The 14,797-nt window shown below is 44.4% G+C and overlaps 1 protein-coding gene across 1 annotated transcript in view; it reads right to left on the bottom strand.

Moving 5' to 3' along the window:
• The window catches only part of LOC128123389 (multidrug and toxin extrusion protein 2), a 45,090-nt gene that overhangs the window by 12,004 nt on the left and 18,289 nt on the right, over positions 1-14,797 (bottom strand). The window contains exons 9-10 of the mRNA XM_052759747.1: positions 4,788-4,901; positions 3,899-3,966 (exon numbers count right to left, since the gene is read on the bottom strand). Coding sequence (XP_052615707.1) covers positions 3,899-3,966; positions 4,788-4,901 — 182 coding nt within the window. The remainder of the gene's footprint in view (positions 1-3,898; positions 3,967-4,787; positions 4,902-14,797) is intronic.

The following is a 14,797-nucleotide window of genomic DNA, read 5'->3' as shown; positions in this document are numbered from 1 at the left end:
ACTTAGTGAGGTGGGTGGGTTGTATGTGCACACATTATTACTTATTTAGTGAGGTGGGTGGGTTGTATGTGCACACACTATTATTTATTTAGTGGGGTGGGTGGGTTGTATGTGCACGCATACATTATTATTTATTTAGTGGGGGTGGGTGAGTTATCTGTGCATGCACATATTATTATTTATTTAGTGAGGTGGGTGGGTTGTCTGTGCATGCACACATTATTATTTATTTAGTGAGGTGGGTGGGTTGTCTGTGCATGCACACAGGTGGAAGCCAGAGGTCAGCCTCAGATGCAGTTCCTCGTGTGCTGCCCACCTTGTTTCAGGGGTCACTGGGACCTGGGGCTCCAGGGATATTCCTGTCTCTACCTCCCTGCCAGGGGGATTACAAGTGCATGCCACATGCCTAACTTTATGTGTTGTTGGAAGAGTTGGGTCATTACTGGGATTGTATTTCTTTGTGTGATTTAAGAATCACCAACTTGAATCTATACATATTTATAAAAGGCATTCTGTTACCACCATTTTTTTTTTCAGATAGCCCTAAAACGTGAAAGGACATTTATGACGTACAACATCCAGTTATCAAAGGTGAGAACTTTTTCTTGGTAAGAGCAGGACATGGTTGCAGGGAGAGAAACTTGGCCGTGAACTCTGAGGTCTGTGCATGCCAGCAGGTGCCCCACCTTCAGGCTACGTTCCCAGCCCTCTGCTGACTTTTTATTTTGAGTCAGGGTCTCACTGAGTTGCCAAGGCACCCACCCCACCTCACCTCCCACCGCAGCACTCTAAACTCTAAGGAGAAACTCTTAGTTCCAGACATGATGCGACACATCTATAATCCCAGCACTGGAGAGGCTGAGACAGGAAGATTTTGAGTTCAAGACCAACCACGGATACACAGCAAGAGCCTGTCAAAAAACAAAAACCCAGCCGGGCGGTGGTGGCGCACGCCTTTAATCCCAGCACTCGGGAGGCAGAGCCAGGCGGATCTCTGTGAGTTCGAGGCCAGCCTGGGCTACCAAGTGAGTTCCAGGAAAAGGCGCAAAGCTACACAGAGAAACCCTGTCTCGAAAAAAAAAAAAAAAAAAAAAAAAACAAAAACCCAGCCAGGCAGTTGTGGTGCACATCCTTAATCTCTGCACTCGTGAAGCAGAGCCAGGTGGATCTCTGTGAGTTCAAGGCCAGCCTGGTCTACAGAGAGAGATCCAGGACAGGCTCCAAAGCTACACAGAGAAACCCTGTCTCAAAACAAACAAACAAACAAACAAACAAACAAACAGACAAACACCCTACATGTCAATGTTTAAGGTGCTTACTGCAAAAACTCTCTTTAGATTTATAGGCCCCAGAAGTCTTGGTGTTCGTGGGTTCCCTAGTTTTTCTGCCCACTCTACCCCATGTGATGAAAGTTGTTTTCAATGGCCAGTGAAGGAAGAGCCAGGCAAGTCTAGGATGCCAGATCATGCCTGGGCACAGCCCCTGCATGTTCCCCTTGAAAGCTCTTGGGACATGGAGGCTCTCGTATGTCTCCTTTGGGGCCTGTCTGTTTCCAGTAACTCTCTCTGGGTTTTTGTTGAGAAGCAAGTGCCTCAGATTCATTCCATAACAGGCTCACCTGGAGGACTTGTTTACCGTGAGAACCATAAAGAATTACTGTTTCTCCATGTCTAACCGTGTGTGTGTGTGTGTGTGTGTGTGTGTGTGTGTGTGTGTGTGTGTGTATACGTGTGTGTACATGTGTGTATACACATGTGTGTACGTGTGTATGTGTGTGTATACACGTGAGTGTGTGTGTATACGTGTGTGTGTGTGTGTGTGTGTGTGTGTGTGTGTGTGTGTGTGTGTGTGTGTGCTGTGACAGAACAGGAAGTGGATGATGGTCGCAGGAGCCAGAGATGAGATGGATGATGGGAAGAGAGGATGTGAGGGATACAGACTTCATTCTGCAAGATGACAAGTTCTGGAAACTGCTGTATAATGCTGAACGTTAGCAAATTAGTAAACTATAAACTGTAAGTGGCAAAGAAGGTGAATTTATGTTAGATGCGTTTACCACAATGAAAAGAAAAAAATCACGTGATGGCATACACCTGTAGTCCCAGCTACTTGGGACATTGAGGCAGGAGGGTCACTTAAACTCAAGAATTCAAGACCAGCCTGGGAAGATGGCAAGGCCCTGCTTCAAAATAATGAAAGCAACAACGATCAATAATAACAATAATATAAAAACCTAGGAGTCCATGACTTAACAGGTGGGAAAACAGAACCCTAAACATGAAACAGGATTAGCGGGTTCCCACTGTTGGCCACACAACTCCATTACCCCGCTTCAAAGCAGAAACAAAACCAGGGGCCTCCTCTCCCCACACCGCCGCCATGACAGCCGAACTTCAGGCAGCTTGTCCCCTCAGCCACCTCTCCTCTTCCCCTTCTTTCAGTCAGTCCTTTGATCCGGGTCCCTCATTCCAGAGGTCTGCAGTGACCCAGGGCCACACTGACCTCACCACCTCCGCTGCCTCTCCTTCACTCCAGGCTCCCTCTCCACACTCCTCCTGGCCTGCTTCCTCCCGCGTGGCTTGTGGTCAGATTCCTTCCACTCCTACCTCTGTGGACCGGGCTTCCTCTTCACAGTCTCTTTTGTATTCCAAGATGACTAGCCAATTCTTTTTTTTTTTTTTTTCATTTTTATATTTATTTACTTGTTGAGATGAGGTCTCGTGTAGCCCATACTGGCCTCGAACTCACTATATAGCTGAAGATGACCTTGAACTCCTCATCTTCCTGCTTCTCCCTCCCGAGTGCTGATGTTACAGGTGTGTGCTGCCACACTTCCTTTGTCTGATGCTGACAATTGATTCCAGGGCTTTGGGTGTGATAAGTATTCTCAACTGCACTACATTCTTGCCCTCGCTTTTATGACTGTTTTTTTTTAAAGGTATGCAAAATGGCTCATAAACCCTTTGAAAACAAGAGGCAACCAGAGTATCTTGTGTCAGCATGGGGCTGTAACATTTGAAAAGCATCAAAAGATAACAGGCGCCATCCGGCAGCTGTCCAAGCCAGCTGGCTGTACTGAGCCTGCTTCCCGTTTTGTATCCTGTAGCATCCTTCCCCACACTCTGTCCATCTGCTTCCTTCTTCCTGGCACCCTCCTAATTCCTCCCCTGGGTGACTCCAGCAGCCTCCTCCTGCCTCTGTTCCCTGGGAGCAAACGGGCCTGCCTGCCGCTCCACCCTCCTGCCTCCCTCTCTCTTAGCAGGTCCCCCAGCAGCACCAAGCAGTATCCCAACACGGAGCCTCCGCCCAGGTTCCACAGGTTCCACAGTCGACTGCCAACCCTGGGCTCCCCAGGCTAGCTGCTCTCATCCTATGAGGCTCAGCTTAAACCGGGGAGCAGAAAAACACTCCTGACTACCCTGTTTAAAAGACATCCATCTCTGCTTTTATGCATCTCAGACCCTGTTTTGCTTTTTTATTAGCTCATCACTACACAGGTGAGATTCTGAGACACTCAGGTTTTCCTTTGTCTCTGTCTCCTGACCCGGCCCACAGGCCATAGGAGGACAGGAGCTGATCCCTCACATTCACATCGAAGTCCCAACAATAACTCCACACTGGTTAACTGAATACACCAGGCAACCTGCTGTTTGACGCACAGGGTCTCATTCAGTCCTCCCTTGCAGTGTGTAGCTACATGGCTACATTTCCCTCCCCTTCGTAAACCAAAAAAGTGAAACACAGAAAAGTTAGGTAAGGAGCCCATGCCACACAAAGGGAAAAGAGACGATCAGGACCCAACTCTCCCTCCCTCCCTCCTCCCCACCACTGTAAATGTAGTGACAATGGCCCATAGGATTTATACAGAGACAGTGCAAAGTGTCACTCATGTTCTTACCATGTAGGCAACAGAAGCCAGTTCGTAGATGACAGCCTGGGCTCCCAGCTCTGTCACATTAACAAGGCCTGAAACAGCAACTCAGACAATACAAGTCAGATAGTGGACTAGAACACATATGTATTTGTATATAGAGGTGTGTGCGTGCATGCGTGCATGTGTGTGTGTGTGTGTGTGTGTCTGTGTGTGTCTGTGTGTCTGTGTCTGTCTGTGTGTGTGTGTGTGTGTGTGTGTGTGTGTGTGTGTGTGTCTGTGTGTGTGTGTCTGTGTGTGTGTGTGTGTATGTGTGTGTTACAGGATACAATTGTACTATGTCCCCAACTTCTGGCCCATATTTTCGTTTAAAAGAAATCAAGAATAGGCCAGATGCAAAAATCCTAGCCATCGCTTCTTGTAAGTTTTGTAGGTTAAGATGAGGTTCCTGGGGTTGCAGGTGTCTCCAGAGTCACAGGGGGAGAAGGTAGGCAGGACAGCATGTACAGCTTTGGGGACAACTGAAGCATGTCCACAGAACATCACCATTACTGTCTGACTATGAACATTTCCAGAAATAAGAGCAGACTAATTACAGCTCCAGCAGAAGCACAGGTCACAGCTGGCATGGAGCCACACTCCGCTGGAAGCCTGGCCAAGCTAGCAAGGTGGGCAGATAGTCAAGACACCTGGGTTCCCATGGGCCTCCCTCTCCCTGTTCACAAACCACAGGACTAACAGAGGGAAAGCCATGCCACTGCATGTGCTGACAGCTGGCTGAGGGTTCGTGCCTGCATTGCAAGCCCCTAACGGACCCCACAAGACACCAGAGATAGAAGCAGAGCTTCCATTTCTGGGGAACCTCTGGACTGTAACTGCCCAGGCTGTGTGCAGGCTCCCCTGGGTGTGGACAGACCTGCAAGGAAGGTCCCAATTTCGAAGGTCCACCACTCGATGCACACCATGAACATACTGGGGATGGCCAGGCGGGTGTAGGAGCTCCACTCCTGGAAGCACTCCCTTGTCCAACCTGGAGAAGAGGCGAGAAAGCAGACACTGTACAACAGCCACTGCCTCTCACACAGAGGCGGGGACAGAGTGTCAGGGAAGACCGCAGCTTGGGAAGGAAGGGACCAAGCTGGCAATGTGAGGAGCTGTCTCCAAAACCAAATATATAAACCAACACCCACAGTGAGCTACCATCTGGCGCTAACCATTAGGCTATCAACAGCACCCTTCACCCACAACAAAGAAAAGTAGAAAATAATAAAGATTGACAGATACAGAGAAATAGAAACCCTTGTATGCTGTTATTAAGAACATTAAAAAAAAAAAAAGGAGATTCCTCTAGAAATCGATGGTGTGATAACTGCATGATTCAGCAATTTTGCCTCTGGGTATAGAACCAAAAGTTAAATGAGATTTAGGGCAGAAGAGCAGTTTGTATGTCCCTGTTCACACCATCATTACACCACAGCCCAAGGGCGCTGGATAGTTTTATGACACAAGCTAAAGTCATCTGAGAGAAGAGAACCTCAATTAAGAAAATACCTCCAGAAGATCTGGTTGCAGATAGGCATTTTCTTAATTAGTGATTGATGGGAGAGGGACCAGGGAGGGCCCATTGTGGGTGGTGCCATCCCTGGGCTGGTGGTCCTGGGTTCCATAAGAAAGCAGGCAGGCTGAGCAAGCCATAAAGAGCAAGCCAGGAAGCAGCACCGCTCCATGGCCTCTGCATCAGCTCCTGCCTCCAGGGTCCTGCCCTGCTTGAGTTCCTGTCCTGGCTTCCTTTGATGATGAACAGTGGTGTGGAAGTGTAAGCCAGATAAACCCTTTCCTCCTCAAGGTGCTTTTTCATCATAGTGTTTCATGGCAGCAATAGAAACCCTGACTAAGACACTAAGCAAGCCAAATCGTCTTCAACATTAAGTGGAAAAACAAAATATTCATACAAACAATGTAAGATCCTCTCACAAAGGAAGGAAATCCTCCTGAAATAAGCAAGTTACAAAATGACCCATATTGTGTAGGCCCAATGCCAGGAGGAATTGACAGTGACCAGAGTGAGAAACGGGTAGGCTGGTAAGTGTGGGCGAGGAGTTGGGAGGGAAGGCCAGGGAGCTGCTGCATAATAGATACAGCCTTTCAACTCTGGAAGATGAAAGGTTTTAAAGACTGGAGGTGCTATGGTTTGAGTGTGTACCCCAAGCTCATGTGCTAGAACCGTAACTCCCAAAGTCATAGAGACTTTGCTAGAGAGAGTGAGAGCAAGCAGGCAAAGAGAGCAAGCTTCCTTCTTCCATGTCCTTTGTATAGGCTGCCAGCAGAAGGTGTGACCCAGAGTAAAGGTGGGTCTTCCCATCTCAAAAGATCTAGATGAAAAGTGGATTTCCCCTCCTAAAAAGATCTGAATGAAAAGTGGGTCCTCCCACTTCAAATAATTTAATTAAATTAATTAATAATTTAATTAAGAAAAAAATCCCTCACAGGTGTACCCAGCCACTTGGGTTTTAGTTAATTCTGTATGTAGTCATGTTGACAACCAGGAACAGTCATCACATACTTCCAAGTGATCACTGCTCTTAGGTAACATCCAAGGCTATAGAAATGGTTGAAACACCAGATAAAGTATTCAGAAGTCTATTAGTAAAAACAATAATGATTTCAAAGAAGAAAGCAAACAGATTTATGAAGTGAGGGGACAAATTCTATATATGGACAAGAAAGTCAGCTACATAGAAGAGAAAGTCAATGACACAGATGAGAAATTCAGGGAAGAAATTTAAAGTTTGAAAATAAAAATCCAAGAAGAAACATTAGGAGTAAAAATGCCACTTAATCGAGTGAAAAACACAATTTCAAAATCACCAATAGAGCAGTTCAAGCTCTATCAGGGGTGAAAGATGAGGTCAAGGGGAGGGTTGATCATCAGCTCGATGGAATCCAGCAAGGCCTGAGAGATGGGCCTCTGGGCATGCCTGTGGGGCTTAGTTTGGTTATGTTGAGTTGGGAAGACCAACTGTGGGTGGCGACCCTCCCAGTCTTCGATGCTGGAGTGTATAAAATGGAGAGTGAGCTGCACAGCACTGTGGACTCGGTACTGTCTGCACTCATTCATTAGAGCTGCCCCAAGCTCCTTCCAGTTCTCCGCCATAATGAGCTGTGTTCTTGAACTGTGAACTGGAATAAAACCTTTCTCCCATAAGCTGCTTTTCTCAAGGTATTTTATCACAGCAACGGAAAAGAAATGAGACTGATTAACATTTTTTTTTAAAGCATGAGCCTAACTTCCAAGGATTCTGTGACATGAGTGATCAAGCCCAAAAGTCTGTGGGAAAGAAAATGAGTGAAAATTAAAGGCACAAAGCTAGGCAGGTGGCTCAGCAATTAAGGTGTGTGCCATGTAGATAAAGGAACCAAAATCCAGATCCCCAGAACTCATGGACATACCAGGTGGGTGTCAGAAGACAGAGACAAGTGTTCCTTGTGGCAAGCTGACTGGGAAGACCATGCTGGCTAGTTTTATGCCCCTTGACAAAAGCTAGAGTCATCTTAGAGAAGGTAGCCTCAATTGAGAAAACATCTTCTTAAGATCAGGCTTTTGCCAGACAGTGGTGGCGCACACCTTTAATCCCAGCACTCGGGAGGCAGAACCAGGTGGATCTCTGTGAGTTCGAGGCCAGCCTGGGCTACAGAGTGAGTTCCAGGAAAGGCACAAAGCTACACAGAAAAACCCTGTCTCGAAAACAAACAAACAAACAAACAAACAAAACAAACAAAAAGATCAGGTTTTAGGAGGCCGGAGAGTTAGTTTAGTGGTTAAGAGCACTGGATGTTCTTCCAGAGGACCTGAATTCAATTCCCAGTACCCACATGGCAACTCACAGCTATCTGTAACTACAGCTATCTGTAACTCCAGTTCCAGAGGATCCAACGTCCTCACACAGACATACATGCAGGCAAAACACCAATGTGCATGAAATAAAAATTTAAGAAATAATAATAAAAAGAAAGATTGGGCTTTAGGCAAGCCTGTAGGGCATTTTCTTAATTTGTGATTCATGGGGGAGGGCCCAGCCCATTGTGGGTGGGGCCACCCCTGGGCTGGCCCACCAAACAACAGTAAAGAACACTGCCCAAATACTTCGATCAAATTAAGTAAGCTTTATTTTCTGACAGAGCTCTCAGGGAGTTTCTTAAACTCCCTAAAGTGGAGTTTGAGAAAACAGCCTCAAACACAGGAGGTAGGGTTTATATTAGCCCCCAAACTGCAGGCTGGGGGTCTTCAAGGGTTTTCATTACATGGGAACTTAGCAGAACATTTCAAAATTATTTGGCAGAACATCTTACTAGGGTGGAGGTTAGGGTATAGGGTGTGGAAAATGTCAAATTCCAGAAAATGGGTCAAGACATGGTCAAAGCCAAGTTTTACAGAAAACAGGAATGAACTAATTTTGACCTTGTAACAAGATGGCTTTTAATCTTAAAATGGAGTCAGGCTGGTCCATCACTGGTGGTCCTGGGTTCTATAAAGGAATCAGGTTGAGCAAGCCATGGGGAGCAAGCCAGTAAGCAGCACTCCCCCATGGCTGCTGCGTCAGCCCCCGTCTCCAGAGTTCCTGCCCTGACTTCCTTTGATGATGAACTGTGATGTGGAAGAATAAGTTGAATAAACTCTTTCTCTCTAAGTTTCTTGGGTCATGGTGTTTCATCACAGCAATAGTAACCCTATCTAGGACAAAGCCTAAACCATATAAACAAGCTCCAAGTCTAACAGACCCTGCCTCAAAGGAATAAGATGCAAGAGTGACTGAGGAAGATTCTCTACGTCATCCGTGGGCTTCACAAACACACACTGTGCCCAAGCACATCTGAATACACAGACATGCACACACCACATATACAAGCACATGAAAAAGGGAAAAAAGGCACAGAAAATCTATTCAATAAGGTTACAGTAGAAAATGTCCCAAATGTAAGCAAAGTGGTAGCCATTCAAGAGCAAAAATACATTTAGAAGCCCAAACAGGCAAACCTGAGAAGAGCCCTCCACACTCTACAGTGGACTTGCCAAGACTACAAAATGAAGAAATCTTAAAGTCTGTAAGGACAAAAAGCCTCCTTGCAAAGGCAATCCCAACAGAATAACATCTAACCTCTCAGTAAAAATTCTAAAAGTCAGGAAAGTAGAGTGATTTTATACAGAGAGACAGAGACAGAGAGAGATACAGAGAGACAGAGAGGTGGGAGAGGAGAGTGAGAGAGAGAGAGACCCATAAGAAAGTAACTACCCATCAAGCAAGCTTACTACATACAGCAAGGTTATCTTTTAAAACCCAATGAAGTGGGGGCTGAGGCTGTAGCTCAGTTGGTAAAGTGCTTGCCTAGAATTCAAGGTTCGGTCCCCAGAACCACATAAACAAGGCATTGTGGCACATGCCTATGATCCCAGCAATCAGGAGGTGGAGGGAGGCAAGGAGAATCAGAAAATCAAGGCTTCCTAGGATACATGAGACTTTCTGTTTCAAATAAATAGAGAAATAAAGCTATTTGTAGGGAGGAGAACAGACTAAAGCAATTCATGACCACTGCCAACACTGTAGAAGATACTTAAAGTTATCTCACACACAAAAGAGAAAGAAAGGCAATCTCAATTATGAGACCACAGGGAAAAAACTCAATGAACAGATAAACAAAGAAGAGTTGGGAAATAATTACGTCCCTTTCAAAAAGGCATCCAGCCCCTAATATGAATACATGAATAAGATGATCATGAAAAAGGAGAAAAGAATGAAATAAATAACCAGCCCTACCAAGAAAAAAGTCATAGAAATCAGCAAACCCCTCTAAACAATAGCTCTGAGTGTGAATGGTCTTGACTCTTCAGTTAAAAGATACAGGACAGTGCTGCTCAACCTTCTTAATGCTGTGATCCTTTAGTACAGTTTCTCATATTGTAGTGACCCACAACCATAAAGTTATTTTCATTGCTACCTCATAACTGTAATTTTGCTACTGTTGGTCTTAGGTGACCCCTGTGAAAGGGTCATTCGACCCCAAAAGGAGTCGTGGCACACAGGTTAGGAGGACCACTGATATAGAGTAGCTATCTAATTGGCTTAAAAATGACATTTAATTACTTGTTATCCACAAGAAGCACTCTTCACTGGTAAAGACTCACTGAACTTGAAGGGGCGGAGGAAATACACCAACCAAACAGAAGCTGAGACACGTGAAGGCAGCTGTGCTCAGATATGGACTTCAAGCAGATGCAGCTGCCAATGGAATGACCCACTAAGGGGATCTAATAACCATACCCACTTAACACTGGGGGCCCAATTACATGAACACCACCATAAAGGCACACTGTGGACACACTAGTCCGGATTCAGTGCTGTTGGGTGATTTCTCTCACAAACAGATAGGCCATCTAGACCAGGGGTTCTCAACCTGTGGGTCGTACCATCAGAAAACACATATTTCCAATGGTCTTAGGAAACTTCAACTATAAATTTATTTTCATTGCTACTTCATGATTGTAATTTTGCTACTGAGTGGCGTCTCCGTTCCTAAGACCATCAGAAATATGTCAATATTAAGAGAAACAACAGAAAGTATATGAAGACCTGGAGAGTGACTAGAATGTCATTGAAGAAATCAGGAAAGAAATTGTGAGATATGTGTCTGTGAGTGCAGACATGCCACAACACATATGTGGAGGTCAAAGGGCAGCTTTCAGGAGTTAGTTCTCTCCATATGCCTGGGGTTCTGGAGCTCGACCTCGGGTAGTTGGGTTTGTGGGGAAGTGCTTTTACTTGCTGAACCATCTTGCCAGCCCATTCTTTCTACACCTTAAAAAAATCTTGTAATTTCTCCTATCAACCTAAAGTTAAAACACAGTTTCTCCTTTCTCTTTTTCCTTTGCATTCCACTCTGGTACAAAGGAACAAATCTATTAGTACACAAAGCACCGCCAGCCTCCTTGGAGACCCTAAAACAAGTTGTTACTCTGTTCTTACAAAGTGTTTACCTCTGGGTAGGAACCCTTATTGCAGACATTTGCTGCAATATCTCTCCAGAGACAACTCAGGATAGAGTCTGGGAACACCAGCACTACAGAGGGACAGGAGAGTAAGACCACACTTTGGGTGCAGGACATAGAGATCACACTGGAACTCTACTGTTAAAAATCCAAGATCATTTTCTTCATTTTGACTTGGAAAACAATCTGAAATGACTAAGAACTGTGACCAGACAAGAGGGAGTTAATGCATGGTCCTTATGTTCAGCTCAAGGCTGCAGAGCTGACTGAGAAGTTCTCTCAACTTTCATTTATCTGTGTCAGCTTTTAAAAGTGAAATGGATACAGACGAAAGGCTAGAAGAAAAGCTGGGTGAAGGGACCTAAGTGTGTTCTTATTGGAAGCACTTTTCACAGATTCATTTTGTTTTAAAACCTGAATACTTGTTGCCAGCAATAAAAGGTAGGTGTGCGTATGTGTGTGTGTGTGTGTGTGTGTGTGTGTGTGTGTGTGTGTGTGTGTGTAAGAAAAAAAGAGGGGGGAGGAAGAGAGAGGGAGAGAGACTGATCTTCACAAGTAGACTAAAATGCAAACTCTGTATCTCCCCCTGTACAAAAATCTACTCAAAATGGATAAAAGACATCCATGTAAGACCTGACACCAAGAAACCACTAGAGAAAAAGACTGAAAGAGGTCAGTTAGACAAGGACTTCCTGCAAAGAACTCCAACGGCTCAAGAAAGAAGAGCAAGATTGGCAAATGGGATTGTATGAAACTGAAAAACCCCACACAGCAAAGGGAATGACTACCAGAGTGAACAGGCCGTCTTTAAAGTGGGAGACAAATATCTTTGCCTGCTATTCTTCTGATAGTAAACTAATCTCCAGAATACATAAAGAAGACAAGAAGCTAAGAGCAATTAATCCAATCAATTGACAGGTAAATGAATTCGGCAGTTCTCAAAGAAGAGCGTGGCCAGCAAATGTACAAAGAACTGGGATAGCATCAGTCACCAGGGAAACACAAACCAAAACTCCAGAGAGATTTACCTCATGCTAATCAGATGGCTAGCATCAAGAAAACAAGCGATTAACAACTGGGCAAGAATGCAAGGGGAAAGGAACTTTATATCCTACTGGTGGAAAAGCAAGTCAGTATGGTGGGGCCTCAACATCTAACCACAGGAGGCCATATGATCAGGCTCTAGCACTCCTGGGCTACACTCAGAGGAAACAGTCAGGCTGCAATAGAGAGACCTGCATACTTATGATTATTGTGACATTATTCACGAGTCACAGTATGGGATCAGCATAAACGTCTATCAACAGACAAAACAATAAAGAAAATGTGGTACATGTACACAGTGGAGTTTTGTTGGGAGCCATATGACTTCTTCGGGGGACAAGGCCTGAGAATAGCATGAACAAGTTCTCCTTGTGGCAAGACCCTGGAGTGTCTGACCCATTTGGGGCAAAGCTGATGGACAGTTCACTTTATAATTCTGGGCATGACCCCAGGAGCATATTGCTACCTGTTCTCCTTGCTTTCTTTATACAAATCATGTTGCTGGCTGCCTCTAGTGTCACTTTCTTAGAGCTGTGGATGAAATGGCTACTGCATTAGGAAAACTTCCCCTGATGACTCTCCTCTGGGTGAACCAGAGGGGATGTTGTTAAAAATGTACAGTGGACCTGATTCAGCTCGTAAAGCCTTTGATGTTTCAAGTGTGACCAGGAATTCAAGCTTCTTAAGAACATGATGTTGCCTTTCCAACACACCTTGTGACTAGTCTGAAAGAGTCACAGTAGTTCATGACATTACAAATTTGCATAACTATTCTGGAAAGAATGATTTTAACCACAAGAGTCTAGGAGAAATGCTAATAAATAGATGATATCAGGAGTTAATGGGAACAGTCTAGGAACAGGGAATGAAGCAGAGCCATAGAAATCCACAAGCCCTCACTTCTAAGAGCTGTGCCAATACTGTAGAAAGTTGAGAGGGAGGAGACATGAGAACAAAAGATAAGCAGTTCCAACTATTAAGAGCAAGCTTTTAATTATGTAGTGTACAGGGTGATAGAAAACCTGGTATATCCCCATAGGAGATAGAGTAGTACAGAATGAAGAGTGAATTGACTAAGCCTTGGCTGATGAATTAATTGTGAGGCAAACATTAACCACTAGAGGCGAAACTCTCTTTCTCTTTGCACGATGCTGTAACCGCCAATGCTACCAACTGAGCCCACTGTTCTACCTGTAGGTGTACCTAGTTAGAAAACTTCCTTTATCGCTTGCAACACTTCTTATGCTCCTTACATTAAAGCTATAAATCAAGTAGGTCATGGTTACAGATGGAGAAGCTGGGGGACGGAAGGGGAATGAGGTAAAGGAACAAACCGGTAATTATAGCAACCATTATTAGAAACATAAGGAAACAAATCTGGTTGTAAAACTGTCCATGCAAACTATTGAAACTGTATAAATAGAAACGGCTCAGGCTATCCGGGGCCACTTGTTTGAAATAGGTGGTCAGAGTTTCTTTGCTGCGCCGACTTCACACACCTGTCCCAGGTCACTGGACCTGTTGGGGATTAGAAGTTAGTCTTCCAACAGAGATCTATTTTGCCATAAAGAAGAAAAAAATTACATTGTTTGCCCCCCCCAAAAAATGGATGGACCTGGAGATTATCACATAAAGTGCTAGTAAGTAGAAGAGGGACTAGTTGGCAGGAGGAAGGCACTCAGCAGCAGGGGAGCTACACACAGTATACAGGCACACACAGTACATGTACATATGTACACACGTATACATGGATACACAGTATACACAGGTACACATGGTACTCACAATACATGTTATACATAGTACACAAATATATACACATACACATGGTACACATGATACATGGTACACAAATATACACATACACATGGAATACACATACAAACGTACACATGGTATACAGGCACACACAGTACATGTATATATGTACACATGGTATACATAGTACACATACACACAGTACACACAGTATACACAGGTACACATGGTACTCATGATGCATGTTATACATCGTACACAAATATATACACGTATATATGGTATACATGGTATACAAATGCACATTGTACACATGGAACACACATACACATGGTAGACATGTACACATGTACACATGGTATACATGGTACACAAATACACATGCACACATGGAACACATATACACATGGTATAAATGATACAAAGTACACATGGTACACATATATACACATGGTACACACAGTTCATAATAATACTCATTATTTGTATAAGTTATACATTAATAAAACACAAGTGGAAACAGGAAGCAAGTAGAAGACCCTGGGTTCAGCCACCAGTACTTGGGGAAGGGAGGATGGGAAAGAATGAATCCCATTTTTAACATTAAAAGGAAGAAAATTGGGCCGGGCGGTGGTGGCGCACGCCTTTAATCCCAGCACTCGGGAGGCAGAGCCAGGCGGATCTCTGTGAGTTCGAGGCCAGCCTGGTCTCCAAAGCGAGTTCCAGGAAAGGCGCAAAGCTACACAGAGAAACCCTGTCTCGAAAAACCAAAAAAAAAAAAAAAAAAAAAAAAAAGGAAGAAAATTCTTAGGAGTAAATCTAACCAAGGAGGCAATGATCTCTACAATGGAACTTGGGGACTGCGGGGTGTGGTAGGAGGGGGGACCAATGACAAATAAACGGAAGATCTCTGTGTTCTTGGACCTGAAGAATCAAGACTGTCAAAATGTCCACAATACCCAACGTTTGCTAACAATCACTGTCAAAATTCCGGTAGCATTTGTCATAAAAAATAGAAAAAAGTTACAGAAATCCAAATGCTGAAGAACCCAAACGATCTTGAAAAATAACAGAGATGGACC

Source organism: Peromyscus californicus, unplaced genomic scaffold, assembly GCF_007827085.1.
Source record: "Peromyscus californicus insignis strain IS unplaced genomic scaffold, ASM782708v3 Scaffold_3__1_contigs__length_106647218, whole genome shotgun sequence".
Lineage (NCBI taxonomy): Eukaryota > Metazoa > Chordata > Mammalia > Rodentia > Cricetidae > Peromyscus > Peromyscus californicus.
This window is presented reverse-complemented; position numbering and strand designations above follow the sequence as displayed.